Source organism: Asterias rubens, chromosome 1 (genome assembly GCF_902459465.1).
Source record: "Asterias rubens chromosome 1, eAstRub1.3, whole genome shotgun sequence".
Lineage (NCBI taxonomy): Eukaryota > Metazoa > Echinodermata > Asteroidea > Forcipulatida > Asteriidae > Asterias > Asterias rubens.
The window spans coordinates 20,139,116-20,166,702 of NC_047062.1; the positions used below are offsets into that span (position 1 = coordinate 20,139,116).

At 38.6% G+C, this 27,587-nt stretch overlaps 1 protein-coding gene across 1 annotated transcript in view; it reads right to left on the reverse strand.

Moving 5' to 3' along the window:
• LOC117300087 (arginine-hydroxylase NDUFAF5, mitochondrial-like) overlaps nt 1-27,587 on the reverse strand; it is a 116,998-nt gene that overhangs the window by 48,501 nt on the left and 40,910 nt on the right. The window contains exon 8 of the mRNA XM_033783777.1: nt 5,868-5,978. Coding sequence (XP_033639668.1) covers nt 5,868-5,978 — 111 coding nt within the window. The remainder of the gene's footprint in view (nt 1-5,867; nt 5,979-27,587) is intronic.

Consider the following 27,587-nt stretch of genomic DNA (forward strand, 5'->3'; position numbering starts at 1 on the left):
CAGTCAATACAGATGTAAGCTTGGGTATCATCAGTCCGAAGCCTGGCCGGTAGAGCAGAAAACACTACCTCCCCAATTTTACGTAGCAAGTGTCACAACCGGGATTCAAACCCACACTCAGCTGATCAAACACCAGAGCTTGAATCTTCTCAACCGCCCAGCCGTGACACGCCATAAAAAATCTATTTATATCGGCCTTTAAGATGCGTAAACCTCTTCTCGGAGGAGTGTTGCCTCTGAGAATAGCTGGTGTGGTCTTGACAATTCAAATAGTACACTCTACTGGTCTTCATTTTGAAATAGCGAGACCACACCGGCTCTTTTCAGAGTCAACACTCCTCCCTATTAACCCCTTGCACTCATATCACACGCGGCGACTGTGCCACGCTCACCACTCTGGTGGTCAACACAGGTTTACGTGTAAACTCCGCATCACCTAAAATGTGCACTTCACTGAACAATGCATAGTGATATTGACCATCAAAATGGTGCATCCGAGATCATTCCGATGATGAGGTCAGGTGAATTGGGTCAATACATACAATTGTAATGTACCTGCAATTTTACGAGTTGTAGTTACATCCTATTCATAATAATTGTAACTTCCGAGATGCGTTTCGCCTTTAAATCTCTAATAGATGAGATCGCCGACTCTCACACCAAAATCAAATTCAACTTTTTGATCTGTCAAACGACATCTTTTTAGACAATTTACACATGATTTACAGAGAGACTATAAAATGCAAACAGGCACACACAATATGCAAACACACAGGACATCAATCCTGAGTATAGAGAATACGTGAATATGTAAATTGGTCATTACTTTGGAAGCATCCATTAAGTCATGTTTGCGTTCAAGTTGGCTTATGCAAAGTAGGTTAAAGCGAGAAGAAGAAAAAAATGTTTGACTATTGCATGCAAGTGAGTTAATCTTTGTATACACATATACATTATAAGTGAAACTAATCGGATTGAAAGTGTCTCGTTCATTGTTAAGAGGTAGGGATTAAAATAAAACCCTGAAAAAAGAAAAACAAACCAGAGTAATATAATAAGTTTCTAGATTTATGACTTTTTAGTGTATTTTTATCACTAACCACAACCATAGGACAAGTCCAGCTGTCTCGTGTTTTTTAATTGAATGATAATTCCCACAGACCATGGAGGACAAATGCAAAGACATAGTGCAATATCTTAACAAACAAACAAAATAAAAAACATCTTTCAATGCTGTTCTTACTTGCCCATAAGACAATTATAGCAACCTTGTCTTAATGCTCACTTGAATAAATAAAAATAATTAAAAATGTAATGTTATCATCTGGTCCTATAAACATAATTTCAGTCCAGTAAAAAATTTGAGGGTAAATCCTTCGGTCTACAAATTTGAGACTTTGAATTACATTCAATGATTATGAGCGTGCATTAAACAGTCTTCAGCCTCCAAAGACTCCGAGCAGATCTGCACTTGAAACTTGGACTCAAAGACACATTGAACCTGTCAAATTCCAGACAATTGGAAAGCAAGCAGAACCAATTTGGAATAAGTTCTTACAATTTTTGGTACATTTAGAAACCAGAGCTAAATCTGCAGGGACAAATGTCAATCAAAGATGATAAATATTTTATATCCTTTCCACTTTATACATTCTTCATCACAACTAATGTATTTACCAAGGGTGCATCAAAGAAAGAAAAAAAGAAGAAAAAAAACCAACAACACCAACGACAATTTTTTGTTCCTGAAGTTTCACAAACAGAAGTTTCCCAGTAACTGGTCTCTAAAACAGTAACAGTAACCTTGGTCAAAAATTTCACGTTAAGAGTTTGTTTTCCCGCAGAAATCCTTGAAGAAACAGATAGCTGTAGATACAGCTGGGCCAAGTGAGTATTTTGTGAACACCCGTCAATCCTGATGGGCAATTACGTTTACACGTTCAGCGTTACAACACAAGCGATATCATGCAGCTGGCTTTTGATGCTTGAGCAAACTTCACAACCAATCTATAATTCATATAAACGAGGGGGACACGTCCAGCTGTTATCCTTTACAGAGTGGACACTGCATTACGTAGCAACAGACTAAGGTCTTGAAAAACACGGACAAGTCAAAGAGGCCCTGGACCTGCTGGAAAGGATGATGCTATTTATAATTCCTTGAGGTAAGGCATCTAGGGCTATACAAGTTAGTATGGAAAACATGTGTGTTACAGTGCACCATGCACTCATACAATAGAGCTATGCTCTTGCAGATTTGCCAGTAATAGGCCACAAGGTAAGTATCAAAAGATAAGTAATACCAAAAACAATTGAGGATAAGGGGTTGGATTCACAAAGTCCAAAGAAGTATTAAAAACCTAAGGCTAGTCCTATAGTTAGGACGAGTATAAGACTAGTCTTTACTCTTTGTGAAATTCCATCCCAAGGACAAATCTAAAGGACAGATTAAGTTGTCAATGTCAAGACCGGGAGTCAAATCTAAACTCTGCTGATCAGAACACCAGCGCTTGACCCCAGAGCTTGAGTCCAATAGCTTGACTGCTTGGCTACAACATGCTGCTTGACTGAGGTACTAAACCATGACATTTAGAACTTGAACTTATGGCCTTCATGAGTATGACTGAGAAAGGTTAGCTTCAACACAACACAACACAACACAAAACACCACAATACAACACAATACAGAACGCCACAAAACACCACGACACAAGACAACACAAAATGACACAATACAACCCAATACATCACAAAACAACATAACACAGAACACAAACCTACCCAACACGACACAATACAGTGTCATGTTGTGTCGTGTTGTTTGGTTTTTGTTTTGTACTTTTTTACATTGTGTTGTTTTGGTCGTGTTGTTTAGTGTTGTTCTGTCAATTTATCGTGTCCCGGAAGAAAGGTGTAGCAAAAGTTACCAAAGATACGGCGTAACACAACACTACTCACCACTACACAAAACAACACAACAACAACCTTGACTCACGACGATGATGAAAGCCTGCACGCATTCTGCGAAGAACACAAGGGGGAAACGGCAAATGATGTATATCTCATGCAACCTCCAAGGCCGAACATCGTCACGCAACAAAACCCACCAAGTACTTGAGCTTGTCATGATACAGACTGTACTTTCAACTGAAGGCCACAGCTAGACTGCTGACTAGGGGTCACTATAATTACGGCAACCATTATCTCTTTAATCTTCAAAATTCTCAGGTGAACACTGACATATTTTGTACTGGTTATTGTTTCGGTGAGGACAATTTGCATCAATAAATTAACGTGTCCGGGAAGTGTGGAGCCATCAAAATTATAATTAGAAAAACAAATAGGCGTTTTTATAGATGGAACAAGAAGGTTTTTTCCCTTCTTCCTGCATAATTAAATTTAACTCCCATCTAGCTTAACTGATGGAACACAAAGATTACAAATAAATTACAGTAGGTTTTTTTGTTTATGACCACACACCTAATAAATAAATAAATACATCAACTTCTATACAATAGCATTTTGTGTGGACTTTATTCCAGATTTGCAGAATGGAGTGGTGATAAAAACCTATATTGCACGGCTAATATCACTACCTGCGTCTTGTGTGTTCTATGTCACGCGCCAATTTTGCTCGAAGATAAATTCGTTATCACACGCACGCTCGTGGAAATATGGAAAATATAGCGCGTCTGCGTCCCATATCCAACTCGGCCTTCGGCCTTCTTGGATGTGGGACGCAGAAGCGCTATATTTTTCCATATTCCACTCCCGCTTGTGTGATAACGGATATTATCTTCAAGTACGCGCTAATCCTCCTATCAGATTCGCAGAATGGAGTGTTGATAAAAACCTATATTACACGGCTAATATCACTACCATGCGTATGTATTGTGTTCTATGTCATGCGCCAAGTTTGCTTGAAGATAAATACGTTACACGCGCGCTCGTGGAAATACAGAAAATATAGCACGTCTGCGTCCCATATCCAACTCGGCCTTCAGCCTCGTTGGATATGGGAAGCAAAAGCACTTTATTTTTTCGTATTCCACTCGCGCTTGTGTGATAACTTATATTATTGCTTGTTTTAATGTTGGTGGTGAAAAAATAAAACTGTATCTGAGAAGAAAAAAACAAACACGAAAACATACCAAAGTGAGTCTGCACGTAGTCACCTAAAGCATGTTGGAATGTTTAACATTTCAAGTTAATAAAAGAGCACTGACTGAATAGTCAAGTTCAATGCACATCTAATATTGTTGACGACTGACATCCCCTCTTCATCTCTGGGGAGAAAGAAAAAAGCACTAAAAGAAAGTCCTTTTTTCACCACAAAGGAAGACAGAAGAGGGGAATGAAATTGAAATTGACAAAACTTTTCACAAATGTTTCTCTTTGAGGCGAGACAATCAAGCAGTTGGCTGTGTTTGTGATGATAAATGCGTCACGCTTAGTGCGTTTTGTCAGTTTTTACAAACAACCTTGCTGATGTTATTACGTTCCTTTGGGTAAAAAAGTGCACTCTTAAACAAAATCGGTTTAATGTTTTCCAATTTAAAAAAGAAAATGTGAAACTATCCAAACAACATCATCAAAACACCGAACAAAAGTTGAGTGCAACTCTTTAAGGGGACGCTGAAATTACAAAGTTGAAGGTTAGCAAACGTTGCAATTTAATTATAGACTTTTATAAAGCAACTGACTTACTCTGTCCAAAAGCTGAAGCCCCACTAAGGCTATATTTATAATAAATGAGAGTTTAAATGGGAGTTTAAACTGTCAATGTCAAAAGGTTTACATGGCCCATGGCCACAAAAGCACATTTTGCTCAACAGTAGACATGGTAGAAGCTGTATCGAAATTATTAAGCAAGTTCTACTTCTGCTATGGCTCTTGGCTTAACGACAACATTGGAGGATAGGCCTTTTTGACTTTCTGGTCATATCAACTGTGTAGCCAAAGCCATCAGTTCATAAATGGTCACAGGCTTTCAGTTCAAGCTTTTGGGGATACATTGTAGTTATACAGTTGTATCTACACATAAAGTAAAATGAACACAAATAAACCATAAACAACTTGAAAATCTGTTTTGTTTTAATTACATGGATTTGTTCCACATAGTCAATGCACCTTTAAATACACTGATTGATGACTGACATATTGATCAAAAACTAGTAGGGAAAACGTGAGGGTCTTTAAGATTCTGAATATTACAATGCAGACACACAACATTGGGCTAATGGGTTCGGGGATGTGGGAGGGAGACAGGGAACCAGACTGGACAAAGTCATTGCACAAATGACCGAAAGGGCTTTAAGGCTCCAACTAGCTCAAGCAGCAATTACCAGGAACAGAATAGACAGACAGTTTGTTGTTTAGAGGCAGCGGGAACATAAAGTGGGTCTGATAACCCAAGATGGGATGGGACGTAAAACTGTTGGTCCCATGTGTTGTGTAACGCACCTAAAAGAACCCAATGCACTCGAATAGAGAGGGGTCACCCTGGTTTTCCTGGCTGGACTGGCAGCATATTGCGCCACAGCACCTTGTAAACCATTACATTGTGCTCAGAAGAAAAGGCCTCATAATTCAAACTTCGTCCCACTCGCCTTGCGGTAAATACTTGGCACTTTGTATCCTTTGGAAAAAGCCACGCTTTAAATACGGTTATTAAGCATACCTTACCCTGTTTGAGTTGCCCTAGTCAAATGTTTGCTACAAAAACAATTTTGCCAGCGGTACACGTAGCTGCTGCCTCACTTGGCAGCTCTAAAAAATTGGACCCCAAAAGGAACAGATTTTTTTTTTTTTTAGGGGGGGAGCATCTATACATTTGAGGCTGATGCAATAAGTTTCAAGTTTCTTACCCCTTCCCGTTCTTGCTCTGCCAGCTGAAGGGAACATCTCAGCTCAAACAGGGTGTCCCCTCCGAAGATAGACCCAATAAAGACACCATCATTCTTTAGAGCCTTAAGAACCTGTGGACATAAATAGGAATAGGAATAACAAAATACTGAGTGTCTGTCTCATAATGAACGCCATCCAAGAGCTTAGGGGTATGAGAAACAAAGTGAATAATAATCAAAAATAACATAAATAACTAGTTCTTGTATAGTGCATTTCACAATAATGTCTCACCATGCTTTACCTAATTAGTGCGCTGATCATTGGGCCAATAACATTCCTATAACCTTTCTCAGTTACCCGAGTATACAGCCCTGAGCTGCCCTATGGTGCTAGTGGCTTTTTCATACACAAAATCAACCTCTACCCTCACAGGTACCCATTTTATACGCCTGGGTAAAGAGAAGCATTTATAGTAATTAGCATCTTGCTCAAGGACACAAGTGCCATGACCAGGATTTGAACACACACTCATGACACCAGGGGCAGCTTGTCGATTGAATTGGAAGCAAACTTGGGGGGGGGGGTGGGAGAGAGAATTCTGACTCCCAACAAATTGGCGCAAGAAAGATTGATTGTAAGTGATGACGTCAAGTGAGTTGAGCCAAATCAGACCATAGAGACTAAATGTAAGGTTTGCAGAAGCGATATGTAAACATTTCCCTAATGAGCTGTGGTGGTCTTGAAACAGCTCGTCATATCCCACTTGGCGGCTACGGCTATGGCTGTTGCTAAGAGTGTTGCTAAGGATGTCCTAACCCTTGAAGCATGATGACACAGCGATGCGGTCAAAGTCACCAGTTCAGACATGGTCCACCGATTTGTCTTTATAACCAGTTGGTTTATGATCATCTTCAGGTAATATTCAGTGATTAAGTTCAATTTAGCGATTAATTTCATGAGTAGCTCTAGACAATACATGTAGAAGCAATGTTGATGACACTAATAGGGTACAGATCACCAGAAGAAACAACTAATAAACCTCTCTGAATAAAACTTTCCGGTCAATGGATACGGATAACGGATTTCCATTGATTTGAAGCAAATTGGCTGAATTATTATCTTGTGCTAATTAGCTAAACACAACAGTACCAAGCTTCATTTGTATACTGCTTTTGTGGAAGTTTGACTATACCAACCATTCATAAATAACCAAAGCAAAATTATTGGGCCCAATTTTATACAGCTGCTGAAGCAGAAAGTATTGCAATAAACTGTCTGCAAATTGTTCATAAATTTACAAAGATTGTATCCACAAGTAGTTCTTTCCGATTTAATACTCACTGTTTTCGGTAACAACAGTTTTGATGAATATTTACATCCCTTAAAAATGAACTCTTTTTGCAAAAAATTACAAAAAAGCTGTTGCCCAACTTGACCTCGAAAATACAATGTATTTCTGGCAAAAATTAATTACATGTGTAATTTATGCGCTGGTAAGCTTAGTGAAGTAATGAGAGATTATTTTATAGAATTTCTTTTATGATAAATGAACTCTTTTTGCAAATTAGTCACAATAAAAGGTATGGTGATTAAACAAAAATTACAAAAAAGCTGTTGCCCAACTTGACCTCGAAAATACAATGTATTTCTGGCAAAAATTAATTGCATGTGTAAATTATGCGCTGGTAAGCTTAGTGAAGTAATGAGAGATTATTTATAGAATTTCTTTTATGATGATAAACTCATAGGATTATTTCAAATGATTCGTCACTTCGACAGTGTCACTTCAGAAAGAAAAAATAATCTCATATACACAAATTTAACAAGAATTTACCTAAGTTTTGTCACTTTTCCATTAATCTCATTACCATTACAAGTACTTATACAATGTTATGAAACTAATTATAAACAAATGTATGCATTTATTTTGAGTTGAGTGAAATCAGCCTCAGTATAACTCAATGTATAGTATGTTTGCATGCTCACAACAGTTTTGCATCAGGTGCGATTTTACCCTTAGTGAACAGTGTCTGAGCACAACAACAGAAAAACATTTGAAAACAGGGAATGTTTTCTTTATTTTTTAACACTTTTGAACAAAAGTTTAGATTATAAAAGATTCGGTCTAGTTAAAGACCTTGGACACGGTCCGTTCTTTATCGCACGGTCACGACCCTGCCAGTTTTAAACTACCGTTTATTAAGACCTTGTCACAACTCCTTAATAACAAAACAGATTAACCATGTAGTGAATGTCTTCGTTGCTCCGACTGCAGTCCAACAATTCCCATCATCCATCAATCCATCCTGAGCAAGAATTTATACAAGCTCATCAGCCCATCCCAGCAGTCTTGAGTAAGAATGGTGGGGCTCAGTGGGAAAAATAAACCTGGCTTTTCAGCTTTATGCTCTTTTCAATTTCAAAGTTGATTCACCTACAACAACATAAATTTAAGTCCCTCCAAGGGGCAGTAAGAAAACCAAAGTGATACCAATCCATCAAGGGATTACTGCCCATCAGATACAAAGTATCAATAAAAACTGCTCCACATTGCTGCGGCCTCTCTGTTGCTGACCAATAGAGGGGGTGGGTTTAAATATTAACATTAATTTGTCAGAATTAGGTACAGTACCTTTAGATGTCAAGTAATTTTGGGGGTGTTTATTTCTTATTTCAGAAGACACTCTCCATTCTCAAACACTGTCAGGCTGAAAGCTCTCTTTTGTATTAAGCATCTTGAAAAAATTCATCCCCTCCATCAAATTTTTATTGAGTATCTATGTCAAAGGAATTGATTCGGTCTTTTGCATATTCCAGCATTCCAGCTATACAATTGATTAAAATCGTTGCTACATGTCTCACTACTAAAGTTAGTCATTACTTGATTAAAAAATGAATTAGTCAGATAATCACTATCCTTGGTTTGAGCTGCAAGTCATTGCTAGCAACTCAGGCAGGAACTAAGTCACGGAAAATGCCAAGTTCTACGAACTCACGAACCAAGCAATAGAGTGTAAGAAACGGTTTTACCCGATGGCCAATCCGTTAAAGTTGATTCCTGAGCAACAGTTGAGTTTATTTGATAATTCAGCCCCTTGTCACATCTCGCATCTTCAATATATATATTTGCTTTCAGTGACATCCTATTTCAGTTATGCATATTTGGGTTTGGCTGGATGACATTTCTCTGGTAATATAGAACTGGTGAATTTTTCACTGCGATTTGTGCGGTCGAAGATAAATCATCTTTCACTTTTGTTTGCTTGACGTTTCTCAGTTTGTTTTGCTTTTGAGTATATACAATAATGCACACAGCCATAAAGTTTTTTTGTAAATCAAAGAGTTTGGCCTGATTCCCTACTTCACTTGTATACTACATTAGTGCGCAATGAGCTGATGAGAGTTTATATAGCGCACGCTATATAAAATCTCATCAGCTCATTGCCTCATCAAATATCAACTCTAAACAGAAAGCTACTTTTGAAATTTACTATAGCATGGTCCGCAAGCCATTGCGTAAATACACGCGCTGTAATACACAATTCTGAATTTATGTGTACGGGACAATGGTGCGTTGCCAGACAACAGATTGCCTCAAACCGTAGTGACACTCTATTTAGTCTAGGGGAATCCAATCAGAGTGTTGTTTCACTACCAAACAAGTCAATGTACATGATACATTTCAAAATCTCACTCGCAAATGGCTGATCGAGGTTGATGTTTCTTTACACAATATTAATAACATGCATATGACCCCTTTGTAAACTACATCACCCCGATGTCTTGCACGGTCTATCTGTCATGCTTGCTCAATATTAATAAATTACTATACCTTTGAGACTGATAAAATTCATCTCAAAAGCTTTTATAGTCAAAATATAGTTTGACAAAAGCGCCTTTGATACCGATAGCTGTGCGCACAAACTGACCTTGGTATTACGCTAATATTTATGCATTGACAAAACGCACACAATCCCCCATGAAGGATGCCATTATGAACCTGTTAAATATTTCTCTACAGTCGGAAACAACGATTATCCACTTTTTGTGAAGTTAATGACATGTAAATAATTTGGTTGTTTGTTTGTGTTCCTGGTAAAGTACCCGACAAAACTTAGACCATTTTTCTCTTGATTACATTTCATGAATTTGTTTACAGGCTCAAACGTGACTACTTTGTTTGATGAGCTTCCCACAGGTTGTTTGCAAAGTGTGTATATAATTGAAACACTCGGGGATAGAAGTTGAGATACTTCATAGTTGAAACACGCCAAAACAACAATAACTTGTACGACACAAACCAAAACAAACAAAAATCAGCGAACCCCCCCCCCCCCCCCCCCCCCACACAAAAAAACCCCCACAAACTTCCAAGCACCGCACGCAAAAAACTCCACTGGTTCTATTATAGAAGCTGAACATGACATTGAATTTTAACTAATAACTAGCGACTGGTTGTAATAGTTTGCGACATTCTGTGACAGCGCATACATCAGGAAGAGTGAAGACTGACCAATACAAATTAAATCACAGGAAGCTGATGTATTGTTCACAATTTCCCCCAGGTGGTGTAAGTGCATCCGTAATTTCAACGGGGGGATTCGGAGGTCAGCTTTAAGGGTCAATGGCACGTTAGCAATTCAGTTAATTTTTCAGAAGATATGACGATTGAAACCATCATGCCAAATTAGCGGCATCTGCTGGTGATTAAGACACCTTGATGAGAACGTCAATAGCATCTTTTTGAAACATCATCTTCTTTGGTGACTTAATTGATACCTTCACAAAAAAAAAAGCTGGAAAAGATATTGGTCTTACAGTGTTTTTCAACCTCTGTTTTTGTTGTTACTTTTGTTTCTGTCTCTGACAAGTAATTGTCGAGGAGAATGACTGATACTAATTGTAAACCTTATATAATGAAGTGAGCGGGCGCTTGGTATATGCACAAAGGAACACGCTGACGTTAATCTGTGCACAATATTGATTGCAAAAATCATGGCAAAGTTAAACCAACTTGAGTGATGAGCACTGCATCTGAATAAGGGAGGTGATATATAAGTTGAGTCCCAAGAGAAAAGTAGGATCTATATGCCACTTCCTGTATCTTTCTCCCAAAGATGACAACAAGATTAAAGTCAAAAAGTGTAATTAAATTATCATCTATCGTGCCATTCACAATGGCGTACAGAGTGAAAATCACTAAAACAAGGTCAGGGATGAGACTAGACGATGTGAAAGTTCATGAAAAAATGGCCTGGGGTCTTGGTCCCTCAACATTCTAGACCCTGAACCTTTTTAGATAATACAATTGAGGAGGTTTACAGACTTTGTGCATCACCAGAACTAGAAAAAAACATAGGTTTGGACATACATGTAATGTGGTCATTCTTTGCCATGGCCTCTTGCCTCTGGTCTTCGCCTTGGTGCCCTTCAAAAGTTTCCCATTGACTTTAATATTTTCCAATGGAAGTGCCCTTTGCACAATGAAAATGTCCTTGCCCTTTCAACATGTTCAAAAATGAAATTCCAGGCCTGCCTAAAGAGGACAGAACAAAAGAAACAAAGTGTTTGTCAAGTCCAGTAGTCCACAACCACACAAGAACAAACCCTGTTTCTTTATCTTTTGTCTTTCCAAGCATCATATAACAACAAATTAAGCTTTAAAGGCAGTGGACACTATTGGTAATTACTCAAAATAATTTTTGGCATAAAACCTTACTTGGTAAAGAGAAATGGGGAGAGGTTGATAGTATAAAACATTGTGAGAAACGGCTCCCTCTGAAATGACTTAGTTTTGGAGAAAGAAGTAATTTTCCACGAATTTGATTTCGAGACCTCAAGTTTAGAACTTGAGGTCTCGAAATCAAGCATCTGAAAGCACACAACTTCGTGTGACCATGTTTTTTTATTTATTTCATAGTTATCTCGCAACTCCGACGACCGATCGCGCTCAAATTTTCACAGGTTTGTTATTTGAATCATATGTTGAGATACACCAAGTGAGAAGACTGGTCTTTGACAATTACCAATAGTGTCCACTGGCTTTAAGATATTATAGTGTAGAATTACCAATTATAAGGCAATGTGAAAAGTGAGAACTATTTCCATTTTGCCATTTGCATGAAAATCGTTTTGGAATTCAGTCTTGATAAAGGCGCCTGGCAATCAGCGAAGGCAGTAGCAGTTACGATAAACAATATCGTAACATGAAACGGTATCATGCCTCTTTCTAGGAAATGTTCCGTGTCGTAATGTAATATGAACTGCTTACATCCTGTTTTGTTACTTTATAGAAAGTGTGAGCAGGTATTACCAAGCTATTTTCTTCATTATTTTCTCTTCAAATGTAGCTTCAGGCTTAAGAATTAGAGTATTTAAGGTACTTCAAATGGTCCTTTTGATTCATTACAAGAAAAGATGCAACAATAATACTTTCAAAGACTAGTTTAATGAAGTGTCTCTTACAAGCTCAAGGATTTAATTAAATTGTTTTCTTATGAAAGGGAACAATCAGGTTACATCTTTCCAACTTGTTTCAAAATGATGTTTTTAAAGGGTGACTGTCATCATAATCATAGTAGAGCTGTAGCTGTACATAAAGCATTGACAATACATGAACTTTTGCAGTTTAAAGGCAGTGGAACACTATTGGTAATTACTCAAAATAATAATGTCATCATAAAACCTCACTTGGTAACGAGTTATGGGGAGAAGTTGATGGTATAAAACATTGTGAGAAACAGCTCCCTTCGAAGTGACGTAGTTTTTGAGAAAGAAGTAATTTTTCGAGAACTTGATTTCGAGACCTCAGATTTAGAATTTGAGGTCTCGAAATCAAGCATCAGAAAGCACACAACTTCGTGTGACAAGGTGTTTTTTGCTTTCATTATTATCTCGCAAATTCGATGACTGATTGAGCTCAAATTTTTACAGGTTTGTTATTTTATGCATATGTTGAGATACACGAGCTTTGAAGACTAGTCTTTGACAATTACCAATAGTGTCCACTGGCTTTAAACACTTGTGGATTAAAATTGATCCAGATTCCGAGACCAATTTCAGGCTAACCCGGAAAACGGTCACAAATGAGATTTTGACTAGGATTCTGCCAACAGTTTGACCCATTTCTTGGTCACTTTTGACACAAATTCCCGGTCACTGACCCAAAATGAGCCAGTCCCCCACATAACACAGGAACTGGATCTGAGTCAATTCTGACATGGGAGTTTTTAAAGTGTGCTGTACATGGAATTATCAACTTACACTTGGTTACTGTACGCACACGCGCTGGACGCCACATCACAATCGATGCCGTTACTATTGTTGTGATGTACAGTCACCTAGACCTACAATGACCATGACAACAGTCCAACTTTAAGTTACTAGCTCATAGAGCTGCTTAAAGACATTGGACACTATTGTCAAAGATGTGTCTTCTCACTTGGTGTATATCAACATTTGCATAAAATAACAAACCTGTGAAAATTTGAGCTCAATCGGTCAGCGAAGTTGCGAGATATTAATGAAAGAAAACAACACCCTTGTCGCTTGTCACACGAAGTTGTGTGCTTTCAGATGCTTGATTTCGAGACCTCAAATTATAAATCTGAGGTCTTGAAATCAAATTCATGGAAAATTACTTCTTTCTCGAAAACTACGTCACTTCAGAGGGAGATGTTTCTCGCAATGTTTTATACTATCAACCTCTCCCCGTTACTCATAATCAAGAAAGGTTTTTTGACAATAATTATTTTGAGTAATTACCAAGTGTCCACTGCCTTTAAGCAGGTTTTCCTGAGCAAACACCAGTTGATGGCCAAAACACAATAACACTCTATATACATGCAGTTACTTTTGACTTCATTAACTATTCAATGTCTTTTCTTTGTGCCACAACTCCAGCCAATAGTGTTTGCCAAAATTAAATTTCCTCACATCAGGGCAATAGTTTACCGGAAAGTTGAAAAAGCAAAAACAGTGTCCAGGAGTCACCACAGCAAAATTAGCCAAACACATGTTCAACGCATAATGTAACCCACTGCCCATAAATCTCCTCATCTGTCATGAGGTATATTGCAAAATGTTGACATAATGGTATCTACGCTTTGTTCCCAACAGAAAATCCATGGAGTCAGTGAAATTGTGGAATTTAAAACTTTCCACTGTGTGTGGCTAATTATCGAGGGAGGTTGGTATAGAATAACATGATCACTGCATGCAATCTTATGGATGGAATCTCAACTAGCAATTGCTACACCCCAACACAGATAATCACCAACAACGGAATGACATCTATGCCTCCTGTATCCCATGGGATCGGCATATGAGAGAACGAGAACAAAAAAAACACTAAAAACACACCGCAATTTGGGAGTAATTCTAGACTGAGATGTTAAGCAGTAAAATATTAAGCGGGATGTGGGTTGTTGATCATTCTTCAATTGCTTCACTCCTCCTTATGATTCACCATCATTCCCCACCCCCCCCCCCACCCTCGTGAGATGCTCCACAACTGGATTGCCTTTCAACTAGGAAGTATTTTAAAGAGGACTGCATGTCAGGACCTCTTATGATGTATTGGGTGAAAATTCATTCTAAAATACCTGTGCGAAGTTGAAGCTTTTTCATCATAACACACAATTCTCAGACATTTCTTGTTACAGTTTATAAATGTCTGATGGGAATGATTGATATAAGTTTTCATGTTGAGAGTCCATATCATGAATCCGGCAATATACTTTCAGCTTCTCATCAGAAGTCTCCAGACACGCATTGACTTGATCAAGCTGGACTTTCTGAAATAGCCCGGAGATGTAAGGGGGACTAATGGCTTGTATAGGGGGGGGGGGGGAGAGACTGTTTCACCATCCATGCATGGGAGCTGATGGAACATGAAGTCACAATCCATGGTCAAGACAACTAACTCCCCTATCCATCTACATTGATGATGTTCTTAACTGAGGTTGCCCTACATTCTATGATCCTTATAAAAAAAAACTTGCCAAGTCGTCTCCTGATAATGACTGGCGTCTTTAAGTTGAATTTATTATCAATTACTTACTGATCTCATCATTGAAACCGTAACTTTTTTATTTTTACAGACAAACTAGTCCATCTGTGAAGAAGGCCTAAATATAACAATCTCATTATTGACTAAGTTGGCATTACCTAAGTAATAGGTAATAAACAGTAATAGGTAAGGACAGAACTGGAGAAGTCCTCAATTCAGTTTTCCCTATTTAAAATGAATTTAATTCTCCCTTCTTCCCCCCTTCACATGAAACCATCCCCTTTCAGATTCTAGTCACACCGTGGAAGAGGGCAAAACCTCTACCTTGATATCTAGACCTATACTAAACTATTCCAGTTCAGACTTTCCCAATCAAACTTACCAGCTTTAATTAAATGACAAGGCCAGCCTTTCCCGACCTTCCTCTAAATCACCCACATGCCTGCACAATGTCATCCCCACTACCTGGAACAACACATTTTTGTGATTTGAATCAACAGAGGTAAAGGTAATAAAGTTCTATGGTGTTCATCAGAAGCCTGAATGTTTAATTTCCCTTGGAATGTCCCAACTTCCTTTTTCTCCCAGAGCACCACATCCTATAGGTGTTTATCACACACACAAAAACAAACCAGCCCGCACAGAATTCATGTTCAAAATAGATGCACGATTTACAAGGGTTTTGTCTCTGGCAAAAACAAAAACGAGTTCAATATACAGTGAATATTATGAGCTGAGCTGAGGGGATTGCCACTGTTCATTTCTCAGTCCCTATGTCACGATTTTGAAAGATGAGAAATTGCAGCCAAGGCCTCACAAGTAATCAAGGGAAACTGAGCCAAAAGGCAGGAACTGACAGTGTCTGTTTCCTCCCCACCCTAGGTGTGCGGCAGCAGCTGAAAAAGGTCGACAGGACAATTTACAAAATGGCTTAATGGCAACAGTCAGATCAGGTATACAAGCGGGTAAACACAGTGCATCATTTCTAACTTCTAATTGAACAGAGTTTTGCTAATCAGTGACGTAATGAAACGTCTTAACGATGAGCATGTGAAATATACTGATAATGGGTTTCTAATCCTTGCTGGGTTTGACACAATAAGGATAAATACTACAGAGATTTTGTTTTGTTTTGTTTCCAAAGCAAAGACCAAGCACACACTCACTAACTAAATTAAATTTGCACCGTGCACAACGCATGTAAAATACACAGCTTTTTTGTTTGTAATGACGGTTCAAAGATCAAAACTTGATTAAAAATCTGATGCCAAAGTACACACACACAGCAATTACCTGCTCTTGTAGTAAAGATCGCATTCGAACAAAATTGATGAAAATATTGGATTGTGACACCGGGGAAGGATGAAGACTTAAATCAATAATGCACAGATACAAAAAAAGAAGAAGAAAAAAAAAACAGGAAGTGAAACAAACACTTAGAAAATGAGGGATTTCATTTGGTCAAACTGCTACACAGCTGGGCATAAGATGACCATATTGTTCTTGAGACGAGTAGGTGCTCTGGCTGTTGCTCTGGCTGTCATGATTGGGATTGCGACTATGGTTAATTCAATGTTATTGCATGCAATTCTAAAGGAATAATTTGAGAAAGAAAGTTAGACATGCACTACATACACATCTCTCCAGCATTCCTTTTCTTACAAGCCTAGGCCTGTATACTTCGATTTTGAAAGGGCAAGGGCACCATGGCATTTTTTCCTTGGTAATAAAGGGCACCCTATGAGGACGTTTTAAGTTTCTTCTGGAGCATTTCAAGGGTACCAAGGCAATACCCAGGGGGCATGGAGGCAATCGCCTTTGTTGCTCCCGTGAAGTATCTGGCCTGCAAAACAGGCAACACCCACCAGATAAAACTGAAACACTTCTCAAGGATTGCATATGATGTCAATAAACATTAAACGTCTCCAAGGTCTATGACTTTTAATTTCAAGTACAGTTGATCAAACAAAAACAGCCTTCAAACTAACGGAAGTTTCAGCTCTCATAAATGAATCTTGTTTGTGTTGGTTCTAGGGAGGAAGGCGGTTGTGAGTGCTCTTTGAACAAATTTACTACATATGCCACACATACACACATCACATGTAATCTGTTATTTTGCCATGTATTCTGCCGAAACACTCCACAGTGCAATATGGATAACTATTGAATGCTTCGCATCATCGTTTCCAAAAACATTAATAACCATTCCTGTCCCTACAACAACAAACAGTCTCCTGCAAAATCCATGTGCATAACTTCTCTGAAAATCTTCCTCTTGAGATCTGTGTGACACTCATAGCAATGACCAATGGATTTGTACCTTTGTCAATTCATGATTGATGCATCATTTTGCGGTAAAACCAATATAGGATCAGTTATGATGCTACAATAAAAAGCCTGCAATCGCAATGGCCTTGTGCATCAATTCATCTCCAGAGGTTAAAAATAAGAATAAAAACCTGTACGAGGCACTTTTAAAAGACCTGGACCTCGGGACAGTGAGAAAATATCCAGGTGGCTTGTATAATTTGTCTCCCTCGGAAGGACCTGCAATAACACTGCGCCTCGCTCTTCCTACGACCACATCATAAAAGAACGTAGTTGTTGGCTAAAGTGACTCCTGATGCTCCAAAAATAGCAACAAAAACAATGTTCAGCGAGAGGGTCGTACAGGAGCTCAATCCTACACAATCCCTCTTTGCCCGCAGGGGTCCGTCATTGGTCAATTCCATTTGGGTCCAAATTGTCCCCCATTTCCATTTGGCTCATGTAGTTTTACCCAGGGGGATAAGCTAACTCAAGCCAGCGATTTACACAACTGCTGATCACTGGCTTTTCTGCAAGCGGGTTCACCTTATGAAGGTTTTAGTATACAGGGGAGTTGGCTGAGAGAAAAGTATGCAAGCAAAAACAAAAACAACAACAGATGGATCAGTGAAGAGCAACTACACACTTCGCGGCGCCAAATACACAGAGTCTAGAACAATTAATCACACCAGCTGACGGGTGACTCCTGACGCATATATAATATCAAAACTTATCCATTGCAGACGCTTATCGGCGTGATTATTACTGGTTGTGAGAGAGGTTCTGTGATTTCATTTACTTCTCCCCGTTGTGCTGTGCTCTAGTAGAGAGACTCGGCCTCTCTTCCCTGCCATTCAAAGCCGCTTTACCTCGGTTGTTCAACCCCCACTAACGGGTAAACCAACTGTGGTTAATAAACGGCACTGATGAGCAGTGAGGGCTCAATCCCGGAGTAATCGCTCCCGGAAATAATATCACAGGTTCAACATGCAGAAGTAAACAGACCCCAGGCTTTGCAGTCATCTATATCAATATAAAGACCTCAATCATGTGTTATCCCTTGTCTGTTTTGACCCCCTTGACTGCCCCTCGGCGGAAAAGGTCCCAAAATTGCACAGCGCCACTCTTTTCATCATCATCCCAAGCTTTTTTTGTTGTAGATTTCTCCCTCCTGAACGAGACTCTTCGGAACAAAAATGTTCATCCAAACTGTAAATTATAAACATCGATTTTTGCGTGGTGCATTCTCTGCAGTCGACTCTCAGCTTGATTGCTTTCATTCGATAACACTACCTCAAAGTGATTAGAAATATCAGTCCAACAGTAAAAACGAAAATGAAGACTTGAAGTACATTAATGTTCAGAGAAAGAAAGAAAGAGAGAGAGAGTCCTTGAGAGAAAGAGAAAATCAGGTGGAGGGGGATCAGAAACCCCACCTAAATCCCACCATTTCAAACCACACTTCCTGTATATCAATTAGTGTTATATAAGGTCTATGCACTGCCATTTTACAGAGAAAAACAAAACTTTTAGGACAGTAAGATGAATCTCTGAAATCTTGACCCACATCTTTCTGGATCCCAACCCCTTTTTGCACTAGTCTCTTCAGGGATTCCTGAGCTGGCTACAACACTTGATAAGGAAAACGTCTAGCCCTGGCAAGACACAACAACTTCCGGTGTATCAGAGATTGAGAAGTATCAGAGATTGACAACCTACGTACCAGGGCTAGAAAATCTATTACTCGAGGTACTTTCTCAAGAGGAAACCTGGGTTTGTTTACAAAGACAGCATTTAATTACTAAAAATCCATTAACATTTAAAAACCAAATTGATAATTTGATTTGTTTTTCCAATTTCAGTGGACAAACCATATGGCTAAGATAAGTAAAGCTCTCCACATTTTTTTTCAAATGAGAATCGACTCAGACTGATAACATCCAAAAACAAAAAGGAGTTTGTTTAAATCTGAACAAAATCAATTGCAATATCTATAATGGTGACTGTCTACAGAAGATGTGCGTCGATTCTTTGTCTTTAGCCAAAGCCCACAATCTTAAGTACTAAGAGAGACGCCCACTGAGTCTCTTACTTATCTCATTAATTTAATTCCCGAGTGATTAAACGCAGAAAGAAAAGTATTAGCAACTCAAACAAACAAAAGCAGTTCTAAGTAGAAGCCTTAAAAGAATGATTCTATCACCACTAAAATAGAAACACGTCCCTTTTATCTTCAACAAAAACAGTGTTAATATTATTAGATACAAAACCACACAACGTAGCTTCACCATGGACCTGTAGTTCTCCTGCAGGCAAGGATTCTGATGTTTCACAACCTGCGTAAATTCACCGGGTCGGTGACCATGCACTTTACAAAGAACACTAGTGTTTCACAATGGATGTCCTCACAAGCAAGAGAAGACTCCTAAAGCGTCTTGGTTAGATATACATATCCAGTAAATGATCTGACAAACATCAGTTTTCCCCCCCGGGGCGAAACCTCTTAAATAATTGCATTTCTCACCCTGGACTTGGTTTGCCGTAAATCAATGGCAATACACACTGATTGCATTCAATATTATCAAAAGGTTAAGATGCAAAAAATTACAGCCACGAATAAAACTTTAACAAATTTACAAACTTGAAGTTAAAATTACTTGAAAGAGAGAGGTGCTTCACCGGTGATTGGAATGACCAATTAACTAATTAACAAGTTTGTACTCAACTGATGAAAGGATTGCATCAGGGTAGAGAGCTATCTAACTTGGTTCTTTACCCACTTGTGATAAAGCATTGCTCCGCATCCTCAAGGAAAGAATGTAAGCAAGCACCATGGATAGGATTCGAACCTACAACCTTCCACATTCTGGAGCAAATCTTATCTGTTTCTTTTCAATCACAGGAGCATCCAAACTGAACAGCACTGTGGGTGGGATTTGAACCAGCAACCTTCCCCATTCTAAAAGCAGATGCTACCTTCCCCATTCTAAAGGCAGATGCTATCTGTTTCTTTTCAATCACACCATCTCCCGGAGCATCCAAACTGAAAAGCACCATGGGAGAGATTTGAACCAGCAACCTTCCCATTCTAAAGGCAGATGCTATCTGTTTTTCTTTTTCAAAAGTACCATATCTAAGAGCATTCAAACTGATATAGCACCATGGGTGGGATTTGAACCAGCAACCTTCCCCATTCTGGAACAAAGATGTCTTACTGTTTCTTTTAGATCACACAGTGTCTAGGAGCATCCAAACTAAAAAGCACCATGGATAGGATTCAAACCTACAACCTTCCTCATTCTGGAGAAGATATCTAATCTGTTTCTTTTCAATCACACAATCTATTGGAGCCTCCAATCTAAAAAGCACCATGGGGGGATTTGAACCTTCCCTATTCCCAAGAGTCGAGAATATGTCTTTTTTGCTTGTACTCAATCATCATCTTAATAAGGGAATCAATGTGTGGTGAAGAGGTTTTCAACTAGTGGTTTAATCCCAACGAGGCCATGTTCTTGATAATTTAACCGAGACGAAGTCGGGGTAAATTATCAAGAACCAGGCCTCGGCGGGTTTAAAATACTAGTTGAAAACCGATTCAACACACTTTGATTCCCATTCATGAATACCTTTTCGGTCAAAAACATCAACACTTTTTGGTCAAAAGGTAAAAAAATGCAAAAATTATAGTTGTTCAATCATTTCTTTCAACACAACACCCCTCCAGCTATGAAATGGTAAAGCCCTCCGCCGCCCTCGGGTAAACAACTCCATAGAAGGGAATGCTGTGCGCGTTGCGCGTGTCGCCGCGCGTATCGCGTGATGTGGCACAGCTGTTTCAGCCGTTGCTCTCGATCAATAGGAATGAAGAAACTGTCTTATAAGAACAGGTGCAAGCTCGCGTGTCACGCCCATGTTTCAACACTCTTTACTGGTCAAAAACAAAGGTTTATACACACCCACGTGACGAGCTCTCCACCAATAGGAATAGCGAAACTGTCTGAGGTATTTATGAATGAGCCTTTATACTGGAGAGAAGTCATTGACAGTAAAAGTTAGTTTGATATTGGACAGTCACATACATTTGTACAACAAATGTCTAATTTCTATCCTGAAAAACTGCGTGGGCTGATATAGTTTTCTACATGTATGTCGGACTGAAAAAGTAGACTTTCGCTGTAGAAAACTATGTGAATGTCCAATGTCCAATATCAAAATAGAAAGTAGACTCGTTGTACAAATGCACAAACTAAGTTCACCATCTTGAGAAGTAAACAGAGTACAAGTGCATGTTAAAGGCACTGGACACTATTGGTAATTGTCAAAGACCAGTCTTCTCACTTGGTGTATCTAAACATATGCATAAAATAACAAACCTGTGAAAATTTTAGCTCAATTGATCGTCAAAGTTGCGAGATAATAATGAAATAAAAAACACCCTTGTCACACGAAGTTGTGTGCTTACATAATGCTTGATTTCGAGACCTCAAATTCTAAACTTGAGGTCTCGTGGAAAATTACTTCTTTCTCGAAAACTACGTCACTTCAGAGGGAGCCGTTTCTCACAATGTTTTATACTATCAACAGCTCTCCATTGCTTGTTACCAAGTGAGGTTTTATGCTGATAATTATTTTGAGTAATTACCAATAGTGTCCACTGCCTTTAAACAGTAAACACAGTTAACTGGCCTTGACTGGATGTGGTATGAAGACTCTTAGTATGTCTGAAGGAAAACTGAGCAAATGCTTAACATACATGTAAGTCTCGTTAGGAATGCATTAAAACATTATTGGTCTACCTGATGGATGCACTATTAGTATCATGAATGGTATTAAAGGCAGTGGACACTATTGGTAATTACTCAAAATAATTATTGACATAAAACCTTTCTTGGTAACGAGTAATGGGGAGAGGTTGGTGGTATAAAACATTGTGAGAAACGGCTCACTCTGAAGTGGCGTAGTTTTCGAGAAAGAAGTAATTTTCCACGAATTTGATTTCGAGACCTCAAGTTTAGAACTTGAGGTCTCAAAATCAACCATCTAAACGCACACAACTTCGGGTGACAAGGGTTATTTTTCTTTCATTATTATCTCGCAACTTCGATGACCGATGACCGATTATGTGCCGCTCAAGTTGTCAAAGTTTATGATTGGGTTGAAGGGTCTAGGTTGATAACAATCATAGAGCTATATATGATAACAATCTACATTCTAAGGCTGTGAGTTCAAATTGTAAATAACTTGGGCAGTACTTTTCAGTCATCAATCATTTCTCAATTTCATAACTGCCAACTTGACAGGAGAGTGTTCCTTATTGGGTGATGGACATCGGAACACAAACAATTTTGTTTCTTAGGGGTCATGATAACTGAAGTTCAGTGTACATGGTTCTAGTCCCAAGGAAGAAAAAAATTATGTTCAAAATAATATCATTAGGTTAATTTTACAAGAATTATGGGTTTATCAATACTAGTAAATCATCAAAAAGTCAGGTTCCTGAAAGCATCGAGTTAAGATTTGAACCTGCAACCACTGGATTATTGTGTTGGCACTCTTTTAATTGAGGTAGCTCGCCCTAATACTGTAATCAATAAAACAGAGATTTCTGATAATCTAAATGACAGATTTCTGATAGTCAATAAAAAAGACAGACTTTTGATAATCAATCAAAAAGACAGATTTATGATTTTTTTTTTTTTAAGACAGATTTATTTTATATGAACAAATGTTAGTATCAACACAGAGTTGCTATCTCTTGTCTATCTCAGATGTTATTTTTAAAGTCTTTCAGCAGCTAGCCAAAAGATGGTTTCATCTGAGCGGCCTGCATACTGTCCACAAAGTGTAATGACATCACTAGTTGGCACGACACACAATATCTCACATCTTGACACCTTTTCAATCTCCTCTACCCTTTTATGAGTTTTACACTTCATCCTTGCCGGGCATCTTACATCCACGACCCACGCTGTACAATAACAGTATCTCCCTGATCGTTTCTATCAGGAAGAGGTAGACCAGAAAAAAAACACCCACCACAAGATGAAGGAGTAGCGCGGTAAACATCATCTTGAAGACACTGACAGCTTTCTTGAGTGGATTATCAATACCGTTGAGTATTCTTTCCACAAGATAAATGCAGTCATTATCATGAAGGGCTGTGTTCACCATTCACTTATTTTTTTTTGTCTTTCTACTCCTCTGATGGCAAAATCCTCAATTTTGACATTTCGTCGTCAGAACCCCCGTTAGCAAGAAGCCAATTGAGGGGAGGCGACTTCTTTATGTCAATAGAATTTCTTGACAGGCAAAGCTAACATGTTTATTTATGGGAAGGTAATAGTTTCCTTTGATGTGAAATCGGAACCAACTGCACCTATTTACAAAGGAATTTGAACTTTGGGGGTATCGAGAGAGAAAAAAAGTAAATACAGAATTGATAATAATAAAAAAAGATTGAATGTAACGTCCTTGTAGACAACAGAGTAATTTACTTCGGAATGAGATGGAGGAGACAGATAAATTACTTGATTTACTATGCTTGATACACATTTTATGGCCAGTTTGACAGATATATCTTCAGCCAGACTAAGAAAGTGACAGATTCACACCAGCCCCTAGTATAATTCTGACAAAATGAACATAAATAAGAAACTTTTTTACATGATTATTCTGACACACAGGATAAAAAGGGTACTAAAACATGATCATGAATGTTGTATACAAGTGTTCAACAGAAACTTAACTGTGAAGTTTGTGATGATGCAAATGAACAAAAAATAAACTATCTGCAAACCATGTGCTGTTATCCCAGTGCAGGAGTAGACTTAAAATTACTAAAATACCTTTCTTTATTTTTTGAAGGCCCCAGATCAAATCTCATCTCAGAAGAGAGACATGCATGTGGTATGTTTTTTTCCAGTCCCTATCCCATTTTAAAACTGGTTTAGGTTTTTCTCTTATATCTTAAACTGACCATGTCTTTCTCATTTCTGTTACATTATAAGAAATAACCCAGCTTGTTGGCTAGAGCCAATGCAAAGGTCGTGGGTTTGAATCCCACCCGAGTTATTTGCCTGTGGATCTTTTTTCCACAAAGGGAAAGTACAAACTATACTGTACAGTGTAAGGGTAAATTATATTCTTTATCCCGGATGCAAAACTAACGTTTGGTGTACCCTTTTTTTTTTGGACAGAATTTACCATTATCAAGAAACTTTCAAGACACACTGCACAATGATCACATTACAGACAATTTCTAGATACCGATTCAGCTTGAGTCCAAACTTGGGAGGTTTTCCGATGATGCAAACTCACAAAAGACCAATCCTTTAAACCACTTTATCAGAGACCAACAAAGCTTGTTGTTTTCCCTCAGAAAACCCCCAAAAAAGACATGCCTCAGGAAAGTTCCCCTCAGGGGCTTTTCCTCAGGAGATAGCGGACCAAAACAATGATAGCCTCATCATCAGATGTTCCTGAACACTTGATTCCCATTGATTTCTGTTGCCCACCTCCACGAACCATCAACCGATATGGCCAAGTACACTCCAACTCCTGCTCATTTGGGAATAGGTCCCAATCGTTAATTTTTACTTATCGTGACTTTGCGGTAGGCGTGGGCCCTGTGACTGGACAATGAATGATGACCATGGTCACGTTCTGTATGAGAGAACTCAATAATCAATGTTAGGTCACATCACTTGCATAACACCTTGTTGATTATTCTGCATCATTACCTATGGGTCTAATAGTCAGCTCCACCGTGGGGGGATTCACATAAAAAGGCAGTGTACAACTTTGCGGCAAACCATTGAACATACCTTGTATGTGATGAAATAAAACTTTAACAATTACAACATTAGTTGTCAAAAGGCAGGACAGTTCTTTTCAGAACTTAGAAGTCTCCCGAACAATCCGAAAAATCTACTCCGCGGTAGTAAAATGGAATATAACAAGACAGTTCTCTAAAGAACAAACTCTAATTTGCAAGTAGATTAGTCACAAGATTGTATCCACCAAGGCGCTGGAACAGAGACAGACAAACTTTTTAAGATCGGTTTTGAAGTTCATGATTTATGATATCCATTTATGCTAAACCTTTTAATGGTTAAAGGCAGTGGACACTATTGGTAATTGTCAAAATCCAGTCTTCTCACTTGGTGTATCTCAACATGTACATAAAATAACAAACCTGTGAAAATTTGAGCCCGACTGGTCGTCAGAGTTGCGAGATAACTATGAAAGAAAAAGACACCCCTGTCACACGAAGTTGTGTACTTTCAGATGCTTGATTTTGAGACCTCAAGTTCTAAACTTGAGGTCACGAAATCAAATTCGTGGAAAATTACTTCTTTCTCGAACACTTCATCACTTCAGAGGGAGCCGTTTCCCACAAGGTTTTATACTATCAACCTCTCCCTATTACTAGTTACAATTAAGGTTTTATGCTAATAATTATTTTGAGTAATTACCAATAGTGTCCACTGCCTTTAACAAGTTGCTGCAACACACAGCTACTGCCAGAAACACAGGAGCAAACCCCTTCTCTTAGTCATAAGTGTAACTGGATGTAAGTGTAACTGTAAGAAGATAAATCCTCTCATCCTTGCAGGAATGACAATCAGACCATTAGCTACTGGAAACTACCCCATAATCTGACCGTTTCCCCCTATGCAAGTTTTATTATTATCACAGTACATGTATTGTTAGCTCTATTGAAAAGCAACAAGTCCCTATGAAGCACACAAAACATCCATAAGCTACACCGCCCACATCCTATCCTTTAACCTTTTCTTCCCTGTAAAGATGGTATACTTGTACGGTGGTTGACAATCAACATGAATCATACCACACTCACATCATTTTACTGTAAGTGTAAGAATAACATGCAGCAATTTATGACAACAAAACAAGGGCTTTGTACGAACCACATAAAATATAAATGCGGAGCACCACTAGGATGCCCCCCCCCACCCCCACCCCCTCCAAAAAAAACCAAAAAAAACTTCAAAGAGTATACTGGTACGGTGGTTGACAATCAACACAAATCACACCACACTCACATCATTTGACTGTAAGTGTAAGATGCAGCAATTTATGACAACAAAACAAGAGCTTTGTATGAACCACATAAAATATAAACGCGGAGCACCGCTAGGATGCAAAAAAATCACAACCAAAAAAAAAATAGAATTTGCGACAAAATGATATTTCCTCACAGAATGAGCGGAGTACATGTTTCAGATATCTTCTTGGATGTGTATTCTTCTTGAATGGCAAAGCCAAAGACCCCTTGTGACTGAGCGGCTGTTTGGTTGTTCAGCCCAAGTCTTGGCATTGCATGAGGCACTCAGAATCAGGTCGTAACCTCTTTGACATTCAGAATAACCTCCTCTTCAAACGGTTCTCAAGACTGTCTCTGAATGTTGAAAACCTCCCCAAACCTTCAGGATCACTCTCATTTTCATCTCATATACAATTGAGACAGGAATCGACCGTGACAGACATGTTGAATGGTTGAAACTGTATTTATGGTAAGTTTGTCCTCCAACGCCCCCGGCATGCTTCTACAGGTAAACTGGATTTTTTTTATATAATGGAATTCAGGTCTCCCTTTTACAAGATTTTAGTAGATCAATGATGTTGCTGTTCACAACTTCGGTAGAGATCTCAGGACTATACTCTCAAAATTGGGTCAAGCTTGAGAGGTTAAAGTCAATGGCTGTCCAAATAGAGCATATAGAGGAAATCATGTGATCTGCTTACTGTAATCATGGACTACTGGACAGTACGCAGACTGATTGTTCCTTCACCTTACCTCAAGCTAGTGGTCATTTTGTCAATATCGAGAGGTAAGGCCTATGGGCCAAGGGAGCTGTCTGGCGAGTTTCACAATTAACTCAATAATATTACTTGACAAAATAGTTTTGCTCACTCATAGTTTAAGGGGTTGGGTACTTTTTGTAGGACACAAAAACACAATGTGCACCGATTTACATTAAACTAGCGATGAAGATAATGGTGGTAGAAAGCTTCCCTTAAAATAGTACTTGCTGAGGTGCTGTAGTTTTTGAGAGTCTACAACAATGTCACAAAATAATTTTCCTCTCAGTTAGACAAAGTTTTGTCTATCATGTACAAATGCATTTATGAGTCCTGGTATTAAATGCCAATACTGGTAAATACGTTTGTACACGCTAACATAGGCCTAAAATGTAAATCTGTGGACATTGTGTTTTGTGCTACAAAAAGGAACCAAACCCTTTAACGTTCATAAAACCAACTCATGACGGCAGTGATCAATGGCAAAAGTAAAGGGGGGGAAATAAGCTTGCTTGAATATCATGTTTACTGAACACAACCTTTGATGAACCATCTTCTAATCTTGGCTCATAATTCATGCAAATGGAATAGAGTTTGA